Source organism: Elephas maximus, chromosome 26, assembly GCF_024166365.1.
Source record: "Elephas maximus indicus isolate mEleMax1 chromosome 26, mEleMax1 primary haplotype, whole genome shotgun sequence".
Lineage (NCBI taxonomy): Eukaryota > Metazoa > Chordata > Mammalia > Proboscidea > Elephantidae > Elephas > Elephas maximus.
In genome coordinates, this window is record NC_064844.1 from 38,723,116 (window position 1) to 38,747,801 (window position 24,686).

At 40.8% G+C, this 24,686-nt stretch overlaps 2 protein-coding genes across 11 annotated transcripts in view; one reads left to right on the top strand and one right to left on the bottom strand.

The window, feature by feature from the left end:
* Positions 1–17,287, bottom strand: part of FAIM (Fas apoptotic inhibitory molecule) — a 134,106-nt gene extending 116,819 nt beyond the window's left edge. Inside the window, exons 1-3 of one of the 5 annotated variants that reach the window (XR_007515505.1) lie at positions 3,973–4,161; positions 2,465–2,597; positions 1,891–2,119 (exon numbers count right to left, since the gene is read on the bottom strand). Coding sequence is in view for 4 of the 5 variants with exons in the window: in XM_049870217.1 (XP_049726174.1) it covers positions 1,891–2,119; positions 2,465–2,597; positions 3,973–4,016 (406 nt within the window). In the remaining variant the exon portion in view is untranslated. Of the gene's footprint in view, positions 1–1,890; positions 2,120–2,464; positions 2,598–3,972; positions 4,162–16,668; positions 16,797–16,874; positions 16,960–17,208 lie in introns of those variants that run through there. The other 4 variants (XM_049870218.1, XM_049870220.1, XM_049870219.1 and 1 more) reach the window with 4 other exon arrangements.
* The window catches only part of CEP70 (centrosomal protein 70), a 144,328-nt gene continuing 136,898 nt past the window's right edge, over positions 17,257–24,686 (top strand). For 3 of the 6 annotated variants that reach the window (XM_049870200.1, XM_049870207.1, XM_049870206.1), the window contains exons 1-3: positions 17,444–17,684; positions 22,456–22,959; positions 24,140–24,683. The gene's annotated coding sequence lies outside the window, so the exon portion shown is untranslated. Of the gene's footprint in view, positions 17,343–17,443; positions 17,685–22,455; positions 22,960–24,139; positions 24,684–24,686 lie in introns of those variants that run through there. The other 3 variants (XM_049870202.1, XM_049870203.1, XM_049870201.1) reach the window with 3 other exon arrangements.

The window sequence follows — 24,686 nt, forward strand, 5'->3', positions numbered from 1 at the left end:
AATCAATCATTTATCCTGCATTTCTTACATAAAATACACAACTGTGTAATCAAATTTAGATGACAGGAAGTTTCTTATCGTAGAAGTATTCCAGTTAATGAACAATGAATGACAGAATCAGAATATCACTGTTTGGCAACCTCTAGTGAATGACTGGAGCCCTGGTGGTGCAGTGGTTTAAGCGTTTGCTGACCAAAGACTGGCAGTTCAAAACCACCTGTGGCTCCTTGAAAACCCTGTGGTGCAGTTCTACTCTGTCCTATACGGTTGCTACGAGTCAGAATTGACTCGATAGCAACGTTTTTTTTTTTTTTTTTTAGTGAGTAAAAACTAGAATAATTAAAGGAGCCCTGGTGGCACAGTGGTTAAGTGCTCAGCTGCTAACAGAAAGGTTGGCGGTTTGAACCTATCAGTGGCTCCAGGAGAGGAAAGACTTAGTGATCTGCTCCTGTAAAGATTACAGGCTAGGAAACGCTATGGGGCCTTTCTACTCTGTCCTATAGGGTTGCTATGAGTTGGAATTGACTTGACGGTACGTAACGACAACAGTGAAAGACTAGATCTAGGTACTAGGCATCAATCATTGCCAACATCAAACAAAGAGAGACAAATAAACACGATGAACCTCCTCATGTAACAATCTATAAAGTGGTCTTGCCAAAACAAACAGAAGTCTCAGGTTGATCAATTCTTCAGAGTCTACCACCAATTTATGGAAAATATGGAAACCCTGGTGGCATAGTGGTTAAGTGCTACGGCTGCTAACCAAAGGGTCAGTAGCTCGAATCCGCCAGGCTCTCCTTGGAAACTCTGTGGGGCAGTTCTACTCTGTCCTATAGGGTCGCTATGAGCCGGAATCAACTCGACAGCACTGGGTTTGGTTTTTTGTTTTTTTTTATATAGAAGACAGGGATATCACAGGGATGCAATCAGTAAAACCCACACGATAGGAAACTCAAGACAAATAACCCAGTTTCTTCAATAAGTAAACTACACAGGAGCTGTTTTTTTGTTTTTAAACTATATGCATTTATTATTTGCTAAATATTTTTTATTAAAAAAAAAAGATATTTGTTAGCATCCAACTAGACTGTGGACTATTTAAAGCCTATGACTAGGTCTCTTCATCTATGTATCTCAGTGCCTGGTACACTAACCTGCATATAGTAGGTAATAAAAAAAAAAAAAGTTAGGTACTAAGGAAAAAAAAGGAAATATTGTCTAAATAAATGGCTCAATGAATTAATGAGATGATCCAAACAGTATTGACTTAGTGATATTAAAAGCAGAAAATACTAGGAGTAACCAGAAGAGAAAAAAGGTAATAACTGGTAAACATCTGTCTTGCAAATTTTGCAGGCCCAATAGAAACTGAAAACAATGGCGATCTGTAACAGCAGAACTTCAGTTCTGCTCAATGGCTTAGTACTTTTTTCTTCCAATCTACTTTATCAAGAGTTTGACTTTGATGATTTTGATCTGATGTAGAGAAAAAACTCCCTTTTACTGATGAATCTTAAATTTCTAACTGTCTTTAAGATTGCTTATATAGGGTTGCTATGAGTCGGAATCAACTTGACGGCACTGGGTTTGGTTTTTTGGTTTTATCAAAAGAAATACCAAATGGTAACAAATGTCTACACCAATATTTCTTTTTTGTAAACCTAAGATTATAATCGTCAAATCCATCACAATAAAACCGGGTCTCAGATACTTTATATACAAAATAGTGGGTTAAATGAATACTTAATTTACACAGGGCACGTTAGAAACACACGTCACTTACACTCCCTTTCCTAATCAAAGCTCCCATAAAAGGTCTGGAGAATTATAAGAGCCAAAACAGTCATCACAAAATAAATCAGTCCTGAAGAAACATTATTAACTTACCCAACACAACTCTAAAGTCCTCACCATCCAAGTGTAATACCCAGGTATTGGTGGTTTTTGATCTATTCTCCATATACTTCTTGAGGCTTTTCCCATTAATTTCCAGGGTGTATTCATAAGCAAAACCACTGACAGCATCTATGTTTATGGTCGCCTTCGTCTTTGCAGCTCCAACACAGAAGGTTTCTTTGCCCACTAATTTGAACATCCACTCTTTTCTTATCTCTTCCTAAGTAACAGAATATAAAAGTTGAAAACAAATGAAAGAAATTTTAAAATTTACTTTTAGAAATAAAATTAAAGTGACCAAATGGCGCAGCTATTTATATGCAATTTTATTAATTAATGATATCAAGCTTTTAGAAAATAAAGACTTTTAAATTAAAATACTAGAAGTTATATTGTATGAATTCTGTAACTATTATTAGTTTGCTCTGTACTGCAGAATGATACAGGCCAAAAACAAGGATAAGGATCATAAGAGAAAAGCCCTGAATTCACATAAGAAGATGCTACATGAACAAAATCAGGCTTCTCTCTGTACCATACTTTATGAAGCAACATTTTTTCCTACCTTTCCATCTACATATACCACACGTTTGCCTGATGTGGTCCCATGTTCAAATTCAATCTTGTGGACTCCATCACTTAAAGTAACATCCCAAACGGCTACGAGATCTGTCATTTTTTCTAGGCTATAAGGAGGGCTAAAGGAATAAAACAAAGTAATTATAATGTGCCAAAACAGTAAAATAAAAATTAATCCTTCCAAGGTAAAAAATCAAATTTTTAAATACCCCTAAAATTATAAAATATGTAAGTGATATCCAAGAAATCCTACTTACATTACCTGAACATATAACTATTTTACCCTCTTATTCACTCTTCCTTTAAGACACAAACTACTATCTACGCATACACAGTCCGATAATTCCAAACAAAGTCACCTTAATATTAATAGGATTAAGAATCTATCAGTTTATCCTTAACAGCATTCTAGGCTAGGCTACAGAATAGTGCCTAGAAAGGTCAGTAAAAATTCTCTACAGCCCCTCCTCCCCGATCCCATTTAAAAAGCTCAAGAGTTGACGTTTTTTCTTTTTCAGATCTCCAAAAAAAAAGAGCTGTCCAAACCTTCCATATTTAAACTAATGACTAAGGGTTTGTTTTAACCAAAAAGATTGAGAAAAAGAGTAATCATGGAAAAAAAGTCCTCTTACAATAGTGGTAAAAATGATACAAAGGAGTGTTATGAAAAAGAGTAATTCTTGGCACTACCACAGGAAAGTTTGTAAAAAAAAAAAAAAAAGATTCTGGTTTGTCAAAAAATTCTGGCACAATTTTAACACGTATTTTTTATACTATTCTAAGACGCAGATTTTTAGCTTTGAGAGAGCTAACATTTATCACAGTGATAATTATCATAGCTAACAGGGTCGCTATGAGTTGCAATCGACTCGACGGCAGTGGGTTTTGGAATGGGTTGGGATTAAGTGCTTACTGTGTGCCTGTCACTGTTCTGAGCGGTTCACATATATTAACTTATGGAATCCTAACCATGAGACAGGTGCTATAATTACCCTGTGTTTTAGATGAGGAAACTGAGGCTCAGACAGGCTAAGGGCATGTAAATGTGGCAGAGATGGGATTTAAACCTAAGACGTGGGGCTCCATAGCCTGTTTTCCTGACCACACATCCTACTCTTCATTCACTCCAAGCTCCTCTACACATACATTCTAAACCAGAGGTGGTAAATGGATTTTATCATTTTGAAGTAGCTGCCAGAAACTTTGTGCTAAGGATTTAGAGACCTCATACCCAGGTCCTCTGGAAAGGATGACATGGTACTGTTGTGGCCACCTCCATGTCAAGTATTAAATGCTAGATCCTTTAATATTTGGTAATACTGGATAAATTAAACTACTACCCCGTTCCAAATCCTAGGAAAAACCGAACTAAGACTTATATAATTTTAAAACATGTGTCCCACTCAGAATACCCTGGATAAAGCATTCTTCTGAATGGTGATAACAATCTTGAAAGTTTCAAAGGCTAGTGTTATTGCAATGCAAGACATTTACCTTTCATCATCTTCAAAGATAGGACTGTCATCTCCAGATGCCATGGTTGGCAAAACAGCCTTTAATCCAATTAGCAGCCAGGAAGAAAAAAGCAGAATTGCAGCAAAGAAAGATTGAGAGCAAGAAAGATGACATCTACAAAGGGTTTTTCTAACTTCACAATTCAGCTCTTAAATTGCATGCAGTTTCTGATGAAACATCTTTTACATACAATAGAGTTACAATACCTAGTTTTTAGTGAAAAAGCCAAATCATTTTTTTTCTAGATATGGATTTATAATTTTTTAAAAGTACCTAGAGTTTATTTCAAGTACTACAGCACACTGGAGCTGGATGAGACCTGCGAGCTCATCTGCATTCCAGCCTTCTTAAATTGAGGCACAAGTAGCCCCAAGGGCATGAGGCAATGGGTCAGGGAATATGTACAATTCCGGGATAAACACGATGTATCTTCTGTGAGCGTCAATGTTATATGGTAGTAATCAATTTAAAATGCAATCTTTATATTAAATTTTAGAAGGCTATATGGTGGTGGAATATAATTTTAATTTTTCTTTTTTGATAACTTCAAAGCTGTTTTGCTTTTGACATGTTTGATAAGCACAGCCCAGCTCAACCCAGTTAATTCTACTAGTGCCAATAAGGAATCCACAAGTTATAAGGCTTGTTCAGGGTCACTAGCAGGGCCCAGGCCAGAACTGGAAGCTCAGCACTCATGTTCAATTAACTAAACAGTAACTGGGCTGCAATGCTAAGTAAGTTTTACTAAAATCAGAACAATGTACATACTCACATGCATAGGAAACCCTCCACATTTCAAGAATTGGGATTAGCAGTTATAATCCTACAAATCTACAATAAACCCAATAGTCAACTATTTTTTGCTCCCCACATCTGCCCTAGTCCAGCCCTCTCCTTAATAAGCACCTTCACCCTACAGATGACCAAGGATGTGCTCTCCTTGTTAAAAATGGTAGATTGCCAAATTGCTTTGGCTGAAAATAGCCAGCAGCCATAAACTGATAAAAAGATGTTAAAGAGAAATGCAAAGAAAGACTAAGAGTTTCAGAGAGAAAACTAGGTAAGGATTCAAAACACTTTATACCTAAAATAAATCCCTCTTTTTTTTTTTTTTTTTAAATCACAGCAGTACAAATTTGCGGATTTCTCTAGTCTTAAGAAGCCATACAATATCTCCTATGAACGTGGAGGGTATTCTGTAACCATAAAAACAGAATACATAGCAATATAGTAAGCAAGCAGCATAATATAAACCTTGATAAGACATCCTTTGAAAATCAAAGTGGATCCAATGATGTCATTCAAATTTTGCTCTACAACTATTAGAGACTCTAGAAAGTTCAGTAATGCAGCATTCAAACATAAAACAATTATAAGGAACTTCAAATATTACTAAATCACACTAAAACAAGGTATGGTACCATCTTAATTATAATACCTTTCATCTAACAAAAAAAACCAAACCTATTACTGTCGAGTAGATTCTGACTCATAGCAATCCTATAGGACAAAGTAGAACTGCCCCATAGAGTTTCCAAGGACAAGTTGGTGGATGTAAACTGCTGACCTTTTGGTCAGCAGTTAAGCTCTTAACCACTGTGCCACCAGGGCTCCAGCTTGCATACGGAGGTATAAATTAATGGATTTTGTTTACCTGTGTTTCATTGACTTTGCAAAGGCATTTGGCTTGTGAAGCATAACAAATTTTGGATAAATCTGGAAGAATGGGAATTCCAGAATACTTAATTGTGCTCATGAGGAACCTGTACTTAGACCAAGAGGGAGTCATTTGAACAGAAGAGGGGATACTGTGCGGTTTAAAGTCAAGAAAGGTGTGCATCAGGTTATATCCTTTCACCATACTTATTCCATCTGTATGCTGGGCAAATAACTGGAGAAGCTGGACTATATGAAGAAGAACATGGCATCAGGATTGGAGGAAGGCTCATTAACAACCTGCGATATGCAGATGACACAGCCCTGCTTGTTGAAAGTGAAGAGGATTTGAAGCACTTACTGATGAAGATCAAACAATATAGCCTTCAGTATGGATGAGACCTCAACATAAAGAAAACAAAAATCCTCACAACTGGACCATAAACAACATCATGATAAACAGAGAAAAGACTGAAGTTTAAAGGATTTCATTTTACTTAGATCTACAATCAATGCCCATGGAAGCAGCCGTCAAGAAATCAAATGACCCATTGCATTGGGCAAATCTCTTGCAAAAGAGCTCTTTAAAGTGTTAAAAAGCAATGATGTCACTTTAAGGACTAAGGTGCACCTAACCCAAGCCATGGTGTTTTCAATTGCCTCATATGCATGTGGAAGCTGGACAATGAATAAGGAAGACCGCAGAAGAATTGAAGCCTTTGAATTGTGGGTTTGGTGAAAAATATTGAATATATCACGGACTGCCAAGAGAACGATGTCTTGGAAGAAGCACAACCAGAATACTCATGAGAAGCAAGGATGGCCAGACTTGTCTCACGTATTTTGGACATGTTATCAGGAGGGACCAGTCCCTGGAGAAGGACATCATGCTTGGTAAAGTAGAGGGTCAGCAAAAAAGAGAAAGACCCTCAACAAGATGGATTGACACAGTGGCTCCAAAATGGGCTCAAGCATAATGATTATGAGAACAGCACAGGACCAGGCAGTGTTTCTTTTTGTTGTACATAAGGTCACTATGAGTCAGAATGGACTCGACGGCACCTAACAACAGCAACAATAGAGGTATACAAGATAATGCAACAATCACATTGAAAGGGAAGATCAGGATCACATTTTTTTAAGCTTTCTCTAACCTATCAATGTTCATTCACACATTCAACAATTAATTATGGAGTATCAAAAAAATAACAATTTTTTTATTCTCCAATAATTGATAGTGTACATCGTAGTTTGGAAAGAGCTATATAAAATGCTTAAAGTGATTATCTGGCAAATTTGAAGCAATCCAATTCTCGGTGTACATTAAAATCGATGTTTCACAAATCAATATGAAATTATATTACCCAGGACTTCCGGCCAACATGGCACCATAAACAGAAGCACCACGCCATCCCTCCAAAGCAAAGACCCGAAATGCTAAGTAAAACAGAGACAAACGTCATTCCTGGAATCCAAAATGTCAGACAAAGAGATAAAGAACTCAGCTAAACACTGAATGGAATAAGAAACTGACAGAGGACTGAGAGTGAGGAGAGACTCTTGCCAAGGTTCCTCATCAGCTAATGCACCACGGATTCATCATCTTGGACTCCTGTCAGAGACTGGCTGACAGGAAGCACGGGAAAGCAGCTTCAGGGGCTCCCAGCAGGAGACAGATCACCTGGTAGCCAGCGATACACACTTTCCCACCCCCCATCGTCTTCCTGATGCTCTACCTCTGAGCTTCCGGGCTGGCTGCAGTGGCTCGGTTGGCCAGGAAGTGCAGTGTCCACACCGTTTGGATTCATACCACTCACATCGCAGATCAGCAGACAGGGAGTATGGGAAACCAGCTTCACAACATTCCCAGCAGGAGACAGAGCACCTGGTAATGAGCAATACAGGCTTTCCTAACACACCCTTCTTCCCCTCCCTCTTTGGCCTCCTCTGCTTCCTGCCAGCGGCACTCTCTTGGCCAGGAGGCAACTACTTCTGCCCCAGACCACTTGGATTCACCCCATCCACACTGGTGGGGTTCCTGAGCTGGTATAGCTTCTTTCCATCTCTTTTGGTTTCTTCCGTGCCTCCCACCACCTCCCCCTCCTTTCTTTCGAACACCTGGATCCGTGTGCCATCTTGGCGTCTTCTTGAAAGGCTGTGAAGTCCTGCTAGACTAGGGATCCACTCCCCCCACCTGTGACACCACGCTGGCGGGATGATCCCCTGGGCTTTTTTTTTTGCTTGATTTGTTTCGTTTTGTTGTGCTTTGTTCTGTTTTGTTTGCTTTCTTTCTCTTTTCCCACTTGGGAGATGCTTCTAGCTGGGTTGCACTGCACAGCCTCGGAGCCACTCCACCAATCTGTGAAGCCACATGGATGGGATCCCTGGGGCATGTCTTTTCTTTTTTTCTTTCTTTCTTTTTATTTTTTCCTTCTCTCTCTTGCACTTTCTTTCTTCATTTCTCAGTTCTCACCTGTCTATACTTACCTTCTTTTCCAGTCTCCTAAATACCTGGTTCTGTGTGACATCCATATCCCCTCTAGCCAGGCTATACTGGGCAACCTGGGTGACTTTCCCAGTCTTCGCGGCCACACTGGTGGGACCTCTGGTGGTTTTTCTTTTCTACTTTTTTTTTTCTTTTCCAAATTTTGATCTAGTATTTTTCTTTTCCCCTTTTTCTTTTTTTCCTTTTTGCTTCCTCCATTTTTTGGGTTCTCATCTCTCCACTCCAATGACAGTGCTCCAAAATATATAAAACAAACTCTAACACCGCTGAAAATAGAAATAAACAGTTCCACAATAATAGTAGGAGACTTCGACACACCCCTTTCAGTCAAAGCCAGAACATCTAGAAAGAAACCCTCAACAAAGATACAGAAGAGCTAAAGAGCACAAACAGCCAACTTGACTTCATAGACATATATAGGACACTCCACCCAACAGCTGTAAAGTACACATTCTTTTCCAACACACATGGAACATTCTCCAGAATAGACCACATCTTAGGCCACAGAGCAACCCTCAACAAAATCCAAAACACTGAGATAATACAATGTATCTTCTCTGACCACAATGCCATCAAAGTAGAAATTAACAACAGGAAGAATGCGGAAAAAAATCAATTACATGGAAACTGAATAACACTCTGCCGAAATCAGAGGTGGAATAAAAAAATTCCTAGAATCAAACAAGAATGAAAACACATCATACCAAAACCTTTGGGACACAGCAAAAGGAGTACTCGGAGGTCAATTTATAGCAATAGATGCACACATCAAAAAAGAAGAAAGGGACAAAATCAAAACATTAGTTACACAACTTGAACAAATAGAAAGAGAACAGCAAAAGAAGCCCACAGCCACAAGAAGAAAGGAAATAATAAAGACCAGAGCAGAAATAAATGAAATAGAGAATAGAAAAACAAAAGAATGAATCAACAAAACCAAAAGTTGGCTCTTTGAAAGGTTCAAAATATTGACAAATCATTGGCCAAACTGACAAAAGAAAAACGTGAGAGAATGCACATAACTCAAATAAGAAATGAAATGAGGGACTTTACAACAGACCCAACTTAAATAAGAAGGATCATAAGAGAGTGCTCTGATAAACTATACTCCAACAAATTTGAAAACGTAGAGGAAATGAACAAATTTCTAGAAACACACTACCTATCCAAACTAACACAAAATGATTTTGAAAATCTGAACAGACTCATAACAAGAGAAGAGATTGAAAAGGTAAAAAAAAAAAAAAAAAAAAAAACTCCCAGCAAAAAAAAACCCTGGCCCAGATGGCTTTACTGGAGAATTCTCCCAAACATTCAGAGAAAAGCTTACACCAGCACTACTGAAACTATTTCAGAACATAGAAAAGGAAGCGATACTTCCGAATTCATTCTATGAAGCCAGCAGAACCCTGATACCAAAACCAGGCAAAAAAAAAAAAAAAAAAGACACCACAAAAAAAGAAAATTACAGACCAATATCTCTCATGAATATAGATGCAAAAATCTTCAACAAAATTCTAGCCAATAGAATTCAGCAGCATATCAAAAAAATAATACACCACAAACAAGCTGGATTCATACCGGGTATGCAAGGATGGTTCAACATTAGAAAACCAATCAATGTAATCTACCACATAAATAAAAGGAAAGAAAAGGATCACATGATCATCTTAATCAATGCAGAAAAGGCTTTCGACAAAGTTCAACACCCATTCCTGAGAATAATTCTCAATAAAATAGGTATAGAAGGAAAATTTCTCAACATAAAAAAAGGGCATCTATGCAAAACCAACAGCCGATATCATTCTTAACAGAGAGAGGCTGAAAGCATCCCCCTTGAGAACAGGAACAAGACAAGGATGCCCTTTATCACTACTCCTATTTAACATTGTGTTGGAAGTCCTAGATAGAGCAATAAGGCAAGAAACAGAAATAAAGGGCATCTGAGCTGGTAATGAAGAAGTTAAACTGTCCCTGGGTCTTCTATACTATATATAGAAAACCCAAAAGACTCTGTGAGAAAACTACTGGAACTAATAGAAAGATTCAGCAGGGTACCATGATACAAGACAAACACACAAAACTCAGTTGGATTCCTATACACCAATATGATGAAAAGGAAATCAGAAAAACAATACCATTTAAAATAGCCCCTAAAAAAAATAGAATACTTGGGAGTAAATCTAATCAGACATCTAAAAGACCTATACAAAGAAAACTACAAAACACTACTGCAAGAAACCAAAAGAGATTTACATAAATGGAAATACATATCATTCTCATGAATAGGTAGACTCAACATTGTGAAAATGACAATTCTACCCAAAGCGACTTACAAATGCACTACCGATCCAAAAACCAACAGCATTCTTTAAAGAGATGGAAAAACTTATCATTAACTTTATATGGAAAGGGAAGAAGCCCTGGATAAGTAAAGCACTATTGAAAAAGAAGAATAAAGTAGGAGGACTTTCACTACCTGACCTCAAAATCTACTATATAGCTACGATAGAAAAAACAGCCTAGTACTGGTACATTGACAGGTACATTGACCAATGGAACAGAATTGAGAACCCAGATATAAATCCACCCACCTTTGGTCACCTGATCTTTGACAAGGGCCCAAAGTCCATCAAATGGGGAAAAGACAGTCTTTTTAACAAACAGTGCTAGCGAAACTGGAAGTCCATCTGCAAAAAAAAGAAACAGGACCCATAACTCATATCAAATACAAAAACTAACTCAAAATGGATCAAAGACCTAAATATAAAGGCAAAAACTACGAAGTTCATAGAAGAAAAAATAGGATCAACACTACAGGCCCTAATACACGGCATTAACCGGATACAAACTACAACCAACAACACACAAGCTCCAGAGAATAAGCTAGATAACTGGGATCTTCTAGACATTAAACACTTATGCTCATTAAAAGACTTCACCAAAAGAGCAAAAAGAGAACCTACAGGCTAAGGAAAAAAATTTTGCTATTACAAATCAGACAAAGGTCTAATCTCTAAAATCTACAAGAAAATCCAACACCTCTACAACGAAAAAACAATAATCCAGTTAAAAAATGGGCAAAGGAAATAAATAAACAGACACTTCACCAAAGAAGACATTAAAGCAGCCAACAGACACATGAGGAAATGCTCACAATCTCTAGCCGTTAGAGAAATCCAAATCAAAACCACAATGAGATACCATCTCACCCTGGCACTACTGGCATGAATCAATCAAACAGGAAATAACAGATGCTGGAGAGGCTGTGGGGAGATCAGAACTCTTATGCACTGCTGGTGGGCACGCAAAATGATACAACCATTTTGGAAAACGATATGGCACTTCCTCAGAAAGCTAGAAATAGAAATATTATATGATCCAGCAATCCCACTCCTAGAAATATATCCTAGAGAAATAAGAGTCGTCACACAGACACACATACACCCATGTTCACTGCGGCATTGTTCACAATAGCAAAAAGACGGAAACAACCTAGATGCCCATCAACAGATGAGTGGATAAACAAACTGTGGTACATACACACAATGGAGTATTATGCAGTGATAAAGAACAACAATGAATTTGTGAAGCATCTCTTAACATGGGTGAATCTGGAGGACATTATGCTGAGTGAATTAAGTCAGTCACAAAAGGACAATTATTGTATGAAACCACTACTGTAAATATTCATGAAACGTTTTAACATACAAAAACAAGCTTTCATGGTTATGAGGGAGGGTAGGGGTGGGGATGGAAAAACACTTAATAGATAATAGATAAGTGGAAACTTTGGTGAAGGGCACGACAGTACACAATACTGGGGAAGCCAGCACAACCTGTACAAGGCAAAGTCACAGTAGCTCCATGGACATATCCAAACTCCCTGAGGGACTGAATTGCTGGGCTAAGGGCTGTGGGGACTATGATCTCAGGGAATATCTAGCTCAACTGGCATAACGTAGTTTATAAAAAATGTTCTACCTTCTACTTTGGTGAGTAGTGTCTGGGGTCTCACCCCTTCTGGAGCAAGGAAGAATAAAGAAAACTGAAGACAATAAGGAAAAATTAGTCCAAAGGACTAATGGACCACACCTACCACTGCCTCCACCAGACTGAGTCCAGAACAACTAGATGGTGCCCGGCTACCACCAGTGACTGCTCTAAAGGGATCACAATAGAGGGACCCAGGCAGAGCTGGAGAAAAACATAGAACAAAATATAGACTTGCTGGCCTTACATAGACTGGAGAAACCCTGAGAGTATGGCCCCTGGACACCCTTTCAGCTCATTAACGAGGTCACTTCTGAGGTTCACCTTTCAGCCAAAAACTGGACAGGCAGGCCCATGGAACAAAACAAGACTAAACTAGTGCACCAGCCTCTGGGGCAGGGACTAGAGGGCAGAAGCGAACAGGAAAACTGGTAATAGGGAACACAGGGTTGAGAAGGGAGAGTGCTGACATTTTATGAAGTTGTTAACCAATGTCATAGAACAATGTGTGTACTAACTGTTTGATGTGAAATTAGTTTGTTCTGTAAATCTTCATCTAAAGTACAATAAAAAAAAGAAAAAATAAAATTCAAATGTAGCAAATTACAAAAAAAAATTATATTACCCTCTTTGCTTATTTGTTTTTCTATAGGCCCAATTAAATAAGACAAAAAGTTGCTTTAATATAAAGTTCGTAGTATTTTAATTTTTCTTGTCCAGGTTATGTATTACTCTAAGTCAAAGACTAAAAAAATTTAATAATTATTCCTGGAAAACTTAATGGCATATCTGGCTTATAAAAGGCTGGAATGCTTCAAGTTTTTTTCAAATTTTATAAATTTTCAAAGGTAGATATTGGCCAATAAAAGCACTTTTTATGTAAGGATCAAAGTGAGCAATATCTTATAACAACCACAAACCAAATATTAAAGAGTCGCACAATTTTCATCATGGCGGGGGGAGCCCTATGAGATCACCTAGTCTAGTTTCTCTTCCTCTTTATGTCTTTATGGGGAAATAAGAGTAAAGAGACACACCTCCAAATGCTAATCTCCCACCCCGACAGCCAACTGTAGGCTCTTACTATCCACTTCCCTAACAAGGCTGTAGAGGGCTCCAATAATGCATCTGGAGTAAAGAAAATTTTTCACATGATCCCACCATATAGGGTGTTTCTCATTAACAAATATAACAAATAATGTTTAATGTTTAGCAAAAAAATGCCCCAAATTAACTCTGCCTTCTGTTTTGGGCTTCTTTCTTATCCCACAAGTTTCACTGTTTTGTGATTTCTGTTACTTTTATACCCTCTAAAAATCTCAGCACTTGAAAAATTAATTGTGAATTCTTAGATATGACAATGAAAGCATGAGCAACAAAAGACAAAATAAATTGAGCTTTATCAAAATTAAAAACTTTTGGGCACCAAAGGATTTTATTAAGAACATGTAGAGACAACTTAGAGAATGGTAGAAAATATTTGGTAACCATGTAGCTGATGAGGTTTTAATATCCAGAATATATAAAGAACTCTACAACTCAACAATAAGAGAACAAACAACCCAATTAAAGAATGGGCAAAGTACTTAAACAGACATTTCCCCAAAGAATATATTCAAATGGCCAATAAGCATGTGAAAAGATGCTCAACATCATCAGTCATTAAGGAAATCTCATCAAAACCACAACGGGATACCACTTCACAGGCACTAGGATGGCTATTATCAGAAAAACGACAATAACAAGCATTGGTGAGGATGTGGAGAAACTGAACGCTCATTCATCGTTAGTGGGAATATAAAATGGTATAGCTGCTGTGGAAAAGTTTGGCGGTTACTCAAAAAAGTAAAATACAGAATTACCATATGACCCAGCAACTCCATTCCTAAGTATACACCCAAAAAAATCGTAAGGGGGAAAAGAAACAGATGCTCGTATACCAGTGTTCATAATAACCAAAAGGTGGAAACAACCGAAGTGTCCATCAATAGATGAAGAAACAAAATGTGATATAGCCATACAATGGAATATATACAGAAATGAAGTAGATGATACAACATGGATGAACCTTAAAAACTTCTGCTGAGTGAAATAAGTCAGACACAAAAGGACAAATCTGTCTGATTCCACTTGTATGAAATATCTAGAGTAGACAAACACAAAAGTTCATTATTGGTAAGGAGGGGTTGTGAGGAGGGTAAGTGTGGAGTTATGGCTTAAGGGGTACTCGGTTCCTGTGGAGGGTGGTGAAAAACATTTAGAAATGGATAGTGGTGATGACTGTACAACATGGTGAACAAAATTAATGTCACCGAATTATATGCTTAAACTAGTTAAAGTGACAAGTGTTTTGTTACATGTATTTTTCAAATAATTTTTTAAAAATTAATTGGAATTGCTCTCCTGGCTCAGAATCAGGGGAGAACATGCAGAACACACTCTTAATAGCCATAAATGCAAGTGATTAACAGACTGACATCTGTGTTTTGACCTTTTATCAATACACATAAAATATGCCCACTGGTGAATCTTCTAGCGAACTTAAAAAAAAAAAACACTGAGATTTGGGCTAATGGTCTGAAACAAAGTAAAATTAAATATGAATATGAAGAATTATTCTAAAATCTCAGCAGAGACTAAAGCACAGAAATTGGTATTTACTTACACAAGCTTTAAAATACTTTAGGCCATCTACTGATTTTTCGTTTAAGAGTATCCTCAGAAAAAAGACAGCTTACTTCCTCCATAACTAGGGATTCTCTGGATGGTCTGTAAAATATGATCCTGAGCAAAACATAATCCACTTATTCACAAATAGTTACTAAATGCCTACTAAATGACCTGAAAGCACTCCAAAGCCAACTACATGCTTAAAAAATTCTCTATGGTTCTGTATGATTTTCAGCAGCTATGCCTGCTTCTCTCTTCTCTTATGCCTGCTTTGGAAACCCTGGTGGCATAGTGGTTAAGTGCTACGGCTGCTAACCAAAGCGTTGGCAGTTTAAATCCACCAGGCGCTCCTTGGAAACTCTATGGGGCAGCTTTACTCTGTCCTGTAGGGTCACTATGAGTCGGAATCGACTCGATGGCACTGGGTTCGGTTTTTTTTTTTTTTTCGGTTTTTTTTTTTTTTTAAAGCTACCGCTGCTGACCAAACCGTCAGCAGCTGGGACCTGCCAGGCATTCGTTCCTTGGAAACTCTATGTGGCAGTTCTACCCTGTCCTATAAGGTCGCTATCTTATATAACTGGCATATATACATTTAATTTTCAGGATTATGTGACAAAACTGGAAATGATAAATACAAAAAAATCCCTCTATTTTAGCACAGAGATTTTAAAATGTAAATGAAGAGGGAGAAAAAACAAATTTCATTATTTTCACTGATGGGGAAGATATCACCTGAAACTTTTTACATGTCTTCAGAGAAAGTCTTTTTTTTTTAGTATCTAGTGATTTACCCATCAGCACAATCTTTTAAAATTCCTTCCTTAGCAACCTAACACTGTTTATTTAACTACCCCAGCCTGAATTCTACCTTGACTTGGGGTTAATTGTACTGGGGACTGCAGTGATTGGTTCAAACTAAACCTAAGTCAGTGTTGTTTAAAGCAGGAGGAGAAGGAGTAATTACTGAGATAACTCAGAGTTGCCTTTTCAGCAAAAGCTCCAGCTAAGGCCAGTCATAAGGCAAGTCACCCATTCAACAAACAGGTGCTGCTCACATCCTGTGCCTGGCCTTTAGCAAAGCACTGAGTCCTCTAGCAAAGTCTGTCAAGTAGCTCTCTGCACCAGATACTCCCAAATGCTACTAGAGGCATGGATACACGAATAACTTTCTTGAGGTATGGCCATAAGACTCATGGATTCATTCCACACAAATAATCATGCTCAAAAATGCAGACAGAACGATACCCAACGAACTGCTTTTTCTAATAGCTAAAAACTGAAAACCATCTGTATGTTCACCATCAGGAAATCTATTACGTAAATTACAGTCCAGCCCATGCCAGGCGCCAGGGACGGATGTGGTGGTGAACTTGGCACACATGAACGCATAGCCTTGTGCAGCGAATAAAAAGAATGTAGAAAAACATTTATAGCCGTGGGTACATACGCATGATGTATCGTTAAGCAAAGGAAGCCAAGTTACAGCACTTACAAGATCCAGGTTCTGCAAAATAAACCCTGCTCATGCCTTTTTTTTTTTTTTTTTTTCATGCTTACAGGGTAAAATGGACTGAAAGGAAATAAACCTAAATGTTAACAGGAGTTGTTCGGGGGAGCAGTGATTCGGTTGATTTGCTTTCTTCTTTGTGCTTTTCTATTATATTTTTTTGACGGCAACAAATACTATTTCTACAGTCTGAGTAAAAAGCCCGAGGCGCCGGGCCTGGCTGGGTACCGACGCCACACACCCGCCCTCTGCCAGCCGGAAGCCTGAAGCCGAGGGCCGCCCAGGGCCTTCGCCGGGCCGACGGGAAACGTCCAGAACACACCCCGCGCGGCCCGCGCCTCACCCCGCAGGGTCCCAAGGTCCGCACAGACATTGCCCGCGGCCTCAGCCGCCAGGAGATGGCTGCCACCGCCCACGCTGCCGTGGCTCAGCGGGTTGCGGGGACGCCTGGGGCTGCCCACAGGGGCTTCCAGGGTCCCGGGCGGGGGCGCCCGGGCTGTGGAGGGTGGGCCAGGCCCTCCGCGGTCCCGCCCAGGCCGCGGGTCTCACCTGTGCGCGGTGGATGCCGGAGGCCCTTGGGGGCTCCGCGCTAGGCACTGGGTTGGTTCCGACACGGCCACTCGAACGGCGTGAACTTGCTCCGTTCGCCGAGAACCGGACGCAGCCGGCGCGGACACTGAAAGCTGGGCAGGCGCAAGTCCCAAACGCGCGGCTGTTTGTCGCGCATCAGGTCTCCCGGGGTGCTCGGCGCAGGTCTCCCGGGGCGCTCGGCGCAGGCCACCACCTTCTCACCGCACGACCGATCCAACCCCCGCCCGCCGCCTCAGCGGGAGATTTCACGTTCTCTGCACAGACCGTCCTCAATCCGCACGCGAAACATTACCTAGTCCTGCACTGCATCCCCTCATGCAACCAACAAATGCTAGTGAGAGCCAGCGGTGTGCCAGGCTCTGGGCTGGACGCTAGGGACAATCTGGTGGGCAAAATCTGATCCAGTGCCTGCTCTGAAGTCTTAGGGTAGGTAGACCTGATCCTGGCATTCTCTCCTTGAAATCCTTATGGACTCTGGTTTGCTTCTTTAGTTTCAAGACTAAAACTCCAGAAGGTAGGCAGGAGGCCTCATAGATGATCTAGGCCCTGCCTACTTGGATTCATTTAGAAAGGCAAATGCTTCCAACTCCTTCTCACCCAGGGCCTCTGCAAATGCTCCCTCCCCTGCCTGGGATACTCCTCCACACTGCTTCTTTTAGTTAACTTCCATTTTGTGTTGAGATTACTCTTCAGATAGCATTTTTTAAAGAAAACTATTCTAGTTTTTAAGACTTGAAGCACCTGTGATTCTTCTCGGTCGTTTTCAAGGTATGTAATGGTTTGTGTAATGTTTGCTTAACGTATGACTTATTCCTAGACTGAGGTCCAGGACACTAGGAACCATGGCTGTTTGATTCCCGCTCTTATGCTGCCCACATCTGCACAGTGCAGAGTCATAGGGGGAAAAAAACCCCACCAAACCAGTGCCCTGGGGTCAACGCTGACTCAGGCAACCCCATGTGTGTCAGGGTAGATTTGTGCTCCATAGGGTTTTCAGTGGTTGATTTTTTGAAAGTAGATTGCCTGGTTTTTCTTTCAAGGCATCTATGGGTAGACCCAGACCTCCAACCTTTCAGTTAGTAGCCCAGCAGTTTTATGGTTTGCCCCACCCAGGGACTCCAGACTCAGTCCAAAAAAAACCAAACCTGTTGCTCTTGAGTTGATTTTAACCCTGTAATACAGAGTACAGCTGCCGCATAGGGTTTCCAAAGAGGGGCTGGTGGTTTCAAACTGCCAACCTTTTGGTTAGCAGCCAAGTTCTTAACCACTGCACCACCACAGCACCTCAAAGTAGACTCTGATAAATACTTGTTGAATAAGTGCATGAAAAGCAGTCCTGAGTAATGTTTCAGGAGGAGACATTGTCGCCTGCAGAGAGTGAGGAAGGTTGTTGACAGGCCATCTGAGGAGATTAGTGAGTGGTCCCTGTGGACAGTGGGCCCAGCAATAGACCAGAGACATGTGAAGGGATTCTGGAAAGGTTGTGAGAGCCCAGCAGATTACAAGCATACTGTGCTTGGCCCCATTGTGTAATTTCTTCTTGCAGCTTGGTGTTAATGGAGAGGATTGTTTCATCTTTGGGGTTGGCAGGGTGAACGGAGAGTTGAGAGACATTAGGGATCAACCTATTGTCTAGGTTACCACTGTCCAGGGCTCCTTGCCCAGGGAATAAGAAGTAGGTGGAAAATTCAACTCAAACTGGAATATTCCCCCAATTCCAGGTATATAATGTAATAATGACTGAATAATGACTGAATTCTTAAGCAAATTATGTTACAGGGATTCTGCTTATTCTGTCGATTCCTTATTTGCTGTCCGTATTGAAAGTTCCCTGAGAACAAGGACTTTTCATATTTGTATTTCCCTGTTGAAAGAATGGATTGGGAGAAAGGTAAAAGGCTCCAGAGTGAAAATTTCCAAGAGATGGGACAAGGCTGGTTTAAGATGCCTCCCTAATTTCCTTTTCTGAGAAACAATCCTGAGTTGTTGGGCTAGGACAAGGAAACCCTGGTCAAGGAAAAACCCAAAGGTACTGTTTAATTAAACATCACATTTTCTTAGAAAACCTGAGGATCTGGATATCACTTACAAGACCAATAGGTTATAATTTATTGACAAGTGCCTTAGATATCGCTGTCTTTAGTTCTCCTAACAGCCCAGAGATTATATTTACCCCCATTTTGTAGGCAGACCCAAAGCCCTTTAGAAGTTGTAGGCCCAGGCCTGTGGAATTTGAAAGGTTCATGTTAACAGGGCCTGTTATTAGGAAAGTACTGTGCTTGAAGAAAAATCTAGGCCTAGCCCAAGAAGCCTGGAGGAGTTCTTTGCCCAGGGACACCAGAGTACAGCCAGGTTCTGCTCACCAGCAAGGTGCATCGATGTCTGCATTCAAAATAGGCAAGGCAACCTGTGATTCCTCAGCTGGCTTGTCATGTGCCACTGTTTCTTCTTTGGGTATAGCTTCTAGGATACCTGGAACTGGGGGAATATTCCAGTTTGAGTTGAATTTTCCACCTACATCTTATTCCCTGGGCAAGGAGCCCTGGACAGTGGTAAAGTACTCAGTTGCTAATTGAAAAGTTGTCAGTGTGAATCCACCAGCAGCTCTGCAGGAGAAAGATGTGACAATCTGCTTCTGTAAAAATTACAGGCTTAGAAACCCTATGGGGCAGTTCTGTTCTGTCCTATAGGGTCGCTATGAGTTAGAATCAACTTGATGGCAACAGGTTTTTGGTTTATTCCTTTGGCCCAGGACACCTGAGGTAGGAGTAGTCACTGATTACTTGACAGGACTGTTATAGAAAGAAAAAAAGTCTCAATAAAGCCATTGTGAGATTATTGAACTCAAGTATAAAGTTTACTCATTTAGGCCAATCCTGCTTTTGACTTTTCCCAATATTAGTTTTCCAGGAAGTGCATAGATGCTGCTCTAACCTCCTACATTGCCCCACAACCAACTTGCCCATAGACACTAGAGACTTATTTTAAGAGAAAAGCCAAAAACACTCTTATTCACGATAGTCTGTTATCACAGGACCTCCTTTTGAAAAGAGAATTGTTGATGGATTGATTTTTCTGAACTCATTTTTTAAACAGCATGATCGGAGACCAAAATAAAAGGGAAATGTTACAAACATCTGATAGCTACAGACTTAAAATTTTCCACGTGCCCTTCCAGCACTAGCCCCACATGATTATTGTTAAAGGAGGCAGCATCAGTGCTTTAGAAACAAGCCCAGGGTGAAGTATTCTGGCTGCTGGGCCAGCCTCAGAGGGCAGTGTGTCAGAGCCTTTGCCAGTGACCACAGTCTGCTGCTGCTAGCCAGGCTGCTGCTGCATCTCTCCCCATGTATACAAACACAGACCATGAAAAAACAGCAAATCAAGGCAACTATGTAGAACTTCCAACTGGAAAAGCTTGGCCAATTTCAGGGGAATAAGAAGGTTTTGGTTTGAGTTACCTAGAAAGTGGGATTTGGAGTCTTTTTGCAAAGAGCAAAAAGAGGGCAGTACAGGCATATGTTCCAGTTGAAACAAGAATTTTTTTTTCTTAAATTTTCCTTGTTTGAGAAATTTAAAAAATACAAAAAAGTGCTAAAAATAATACTCATTGCCACCCAGAATTGGCCATAATTATTGATTGAAAAAAATTTAATGGAAGGATAATTATAATAAAAACTAATACAGCAGATGAAGCCCTATCTGACTCTCAACCCAGTCTCATTCCTCTTTTCTCATCCCCAGAGGCCACCCCTCCCCCACGAGTTTGATGTATTTCTTTTCAAGTCCACTTTCTGTAATTTTATACTTGAGTAAATGCTAATGGGAATAATATAGTTCTGTTTTAAAAATTTATTTGAATGGTACAATGAATGGCAACTGGGAACTTGTCTGAGAGTACAGGATTATAGCAAGTTCATCCTTTGGAATTTATATCACCATCATCATTACATTCATCCAATATTTACTGACAGTCTATTATATGGCAAGCACTGTGCCAGGGAATGCAATAATGAACAGCACCAATGATTCCTTCCCATTCATGGAATTTACATTCCAGTAGAGGAGGCAGTCACAAAAAATGAGCAGACTGTGGTAGTCAGCCTCCAAGATGACCCTCAATGATCCTTAGTTCCTGGTATTCACATCTCCCTCACATCTTACCAGGCCTGGTCTGTGCGACTAATAGCATATGACAGGCATCAAGATGTGTCACTCCCGAAACTGGGTTATTCAAAAAGACTGCAGCTTCTGTCTTAGGTGCTCTTACACTCTCTTTTGAAACACTCTCTGAGTAGGGCGCTGATCAATCGCTATGTGGGAAGCTGCTATGTCCTGTGGAGAGGCCCACTTGACAAGGAACTGAGGCCTGCCAACAACCACAAATGAGTTCAGAAGTGATTCCAGAGCCCCAGTTGAGCCTTGAGACATCTATACTCCCAGCCAACAGATTGACTATAACCTCATGAAAAGACCCTGTCCAAAACCATCAGCTAAGCCACTCAGAGATTCCTGACTCATAGAAACTTTGAGGTAATAAATGTTTGTTTTAAGCACCTATGTTTCAAGGTAATTTTTTATTCCAGAATAGATAACTAATGAAGCAAACAGATGAAATAACTGCAAAGTGTAATAAGTGCAAACACCAATCCGGTGGTAGAGCAGATGCCTGTTGCAGGAGGTGGTGTGGTTAAGCGGTTAATAACATGGGCTTTGGAGAAGAAGTGCTTGAGTTCAGATCCTGGCTCTGCCATATACTGGCTGTGTGAGCTTGGCAAGTCATTTCCCTCAGCTCTGATTTCCTAATTTGCTCATAGGTAAAATAAAGATATAACAGTTATATTAAGGTTGTTGTAAGGGGCCAACAAATTTTTTTTAGCAGAGTGCTAGGAAGACCTTGCTGGTAGGTGGTGCTATGGAGCCTCTTTCCCTCCACTCACCACACACAAAGTCTGGGAACAGATGGGCGGAAGGCTCTACTGTCAGGAAATAGTAACGTTGTGCTTTGAGGGTTGTAAAGGATACTGTTGTTTATTCATCTAGAACACATTTTCCTCTTCTTCCTTACAGGACTCTGGTTCTATTCAAGTAGCTGTGTTCCACATTGTAGCACCTGTGACTCAAGGAGCCCCAGCCACACTGCCAATGGTCCCTGTCCCTTCTGGAACCAAAGTGTTCTGCGTATTTCCCAAGCAGCTATTGATTGTGAGGCAGGGTGTATGTGTGTGTGTGTGTGTGTGTGACCTAATTGGCTCAATAAAGCACAAAGAAAGATTTTAGATGGAAAACAAAGTATGTGGTCCTGATTGCTCCTGATACACAAAATGAACAATCACTTTAGTGTGAATTTGAAGCCTACCATGTCTACAGCAGAGCAGAGAGACTAATAGTGATTGGATCCTTGATAATTTGTTGAACCACTGAATTAACTAACCCCAAGGTCTACCCTGCCTCTGGACTTTCTAGTATATGTGATAATCAATTTTCTTATTGTTTAAGAAGGGAGTTTGAATCCTTTTTTTTTTTTTTTTACTTGCAGTAAAATTATCCTAAATGACTCAAGGATGTTTGGCTTCTGGCCATAATTAGGGCAGCTGCACTCAGAAGAGTGGATAAGTCACCCTGTTGTCCTGGAAAAGGCAAGCACGAGACCCTTTGTGTTTCGAGATTTGAAAATGAAAATCTACCACCCATTGCCAGTGTGAATACCCAAGAACGTAAAAGGCAGGTGATGGGGACATGTTTGCATGGGACAGACAGACCCAGAGATAAAACTCACAGTGGCCTGGACTGCCTGAAAGGATGAGTGTGGGCCTGAAAACACTGAAACCCTAAGAGCTATAATCCTGGGACCCCCTTCAGAAAGACAGGCGTGATTGATACCCTTCCTGGGAGATTCCTGTTCACCAGTGCCCCCGGGACCGGCACCCACACACAGACTTATTATTTGATCAATTGGAAAAGATGGGTTGCCAACAGCGACACTACGTGGCTGAGAGGTGCAATGACAGTGGACAGACGAAATTCAGGATCTTCCCTTCAGGTGCATGGAAGTTGAATTGTTCCTTAGGAATTTTTTTTTAACCACTTAACCCTGTATGAATTTTTGAAAATGGTGGGCGGGAACTCTAGTACATTCTGAATTTATTAATCTGAGAAATAGAGAATTGAGCTGATTTTCTTTTGTGGGAAAAAAAATACCATTGTTGTCAAGTAAATTCTGACTCATAGCGACTGTATAGGACAGAGTAGAACGCCCCATAGAGTTTCCAAGGAGCAGCTGGTGGATTTGAATTGCAGACCTTTTGGTTAGCACCTGAGCTCTTAACCATTGTACCACAAGGGCTCATATTTGTGTTCTCATGGAGCAGTTTTTCCCCATCTATCAGGGTGCGAGAAAACTAGGCTTACATATGCCAAAACAAAAATATTTTCATTGAATACTCTCTTTTTAAAACCTGTCAATGATTCCCTATCACCTCTTGGATAAAATTCCAGATCCTTCGTATGCCTCACAAAGCCTGCCTCTCTGAAGATGCCTCACACTTCCCGGCTTCCTTAGGAAGCCCTCAATAAATTTCATAATATTTGTCAGTGCTTTGGGGGAGTTAGGTTTGTGGTTTTTAGGAGGGGGGATGTGAGTTGTGCTGAAGGGGCCCAAGCTTATTAAAAAAAAAAAAAAATCTTCCTGAGCACTTACGAGCTACGCATTATATTAAAGTGCTTTGGAGCTTTACTTAATTTACACAAGAAGTTTTCTCTAAATGCTTTTCCTCCCTGTACTGTCGGAGACCTCTTATTCACCGTTCAGAATTACTCTTCTTAAGCATCCTTTTAGGTTTTCGGTTTTCCATTATGGCTGCACGTTAGAATGACCCGGGGAACTTTACAAACTATTGTCGCCTTGGACCCACCCTCGGCGATTTTGATTTAATTGGTCCGGGGGCCTGGACATCATGAGTTCTCAAAGCTCCACAGGTGATTGTAATGTGCAGCCAGCGCTGAGCCCCACTGGTCGAGGAACACTTCTGTGACCTCCTTAGGTAACCCCCTTCCTCTTTCCTTTCTACGCGTAAGCACACCCTTCTCGGACCACGCCTATCAAATTGTACGTTTTCCTAGTGGGTGCCTATCGCCCTAACCAGACTTTGGGCGTCTCCAGTCAGTCATTTCAGCATTTTCGGGAGCCTGATTTTTTTTTTTTTTTTTTTTTTTTGATGTAGGCCCTGACACGTCGTGGGGATTTGGAAAATGTTGACTGGAATAGTGAAATATCATTCAACAAATATTTACTGGCGGCCTCCAAATGCCAGGCACAGCAGCGCTTAGCCAGGTCAGGAACATAGAGAACAGGCTGACTGGTCCTCCTAGCAAGAGCCGCACTTCACCGACGCTTTCAAAAGGAGTATTTTTGATGTTATCGGGGTAAATGAGGAGCCGTGTACCTGACAGACTGCCTGCGATCAGAGTGTGTAGGAAGTGCGCAAGCGCATTTGACAAGCCCTGCCCGCAGACGGTGCGATTGTGGTAAACCCCGCCCCCAGCAGCGGAGCCAACCAGAGGACGCAGTGCGGGCCCAGCCTCTTGAGAGTCCCGAGAGAATCGCTCGCAGCGCTCGAGGACCCGGCCCGGGCCGCCGCCTCCTCGCCCTCGGGCTCGATTGGCCGGCCTCCCGGGGCGGTGGTAACGGTCGCGGAGGCGGGGCCGGAGTCGATCGAGCCGGCTGGGGCTGGGCGGGCTGCTGCCGGGAGGTGGTGGCTGAGGAAGGTG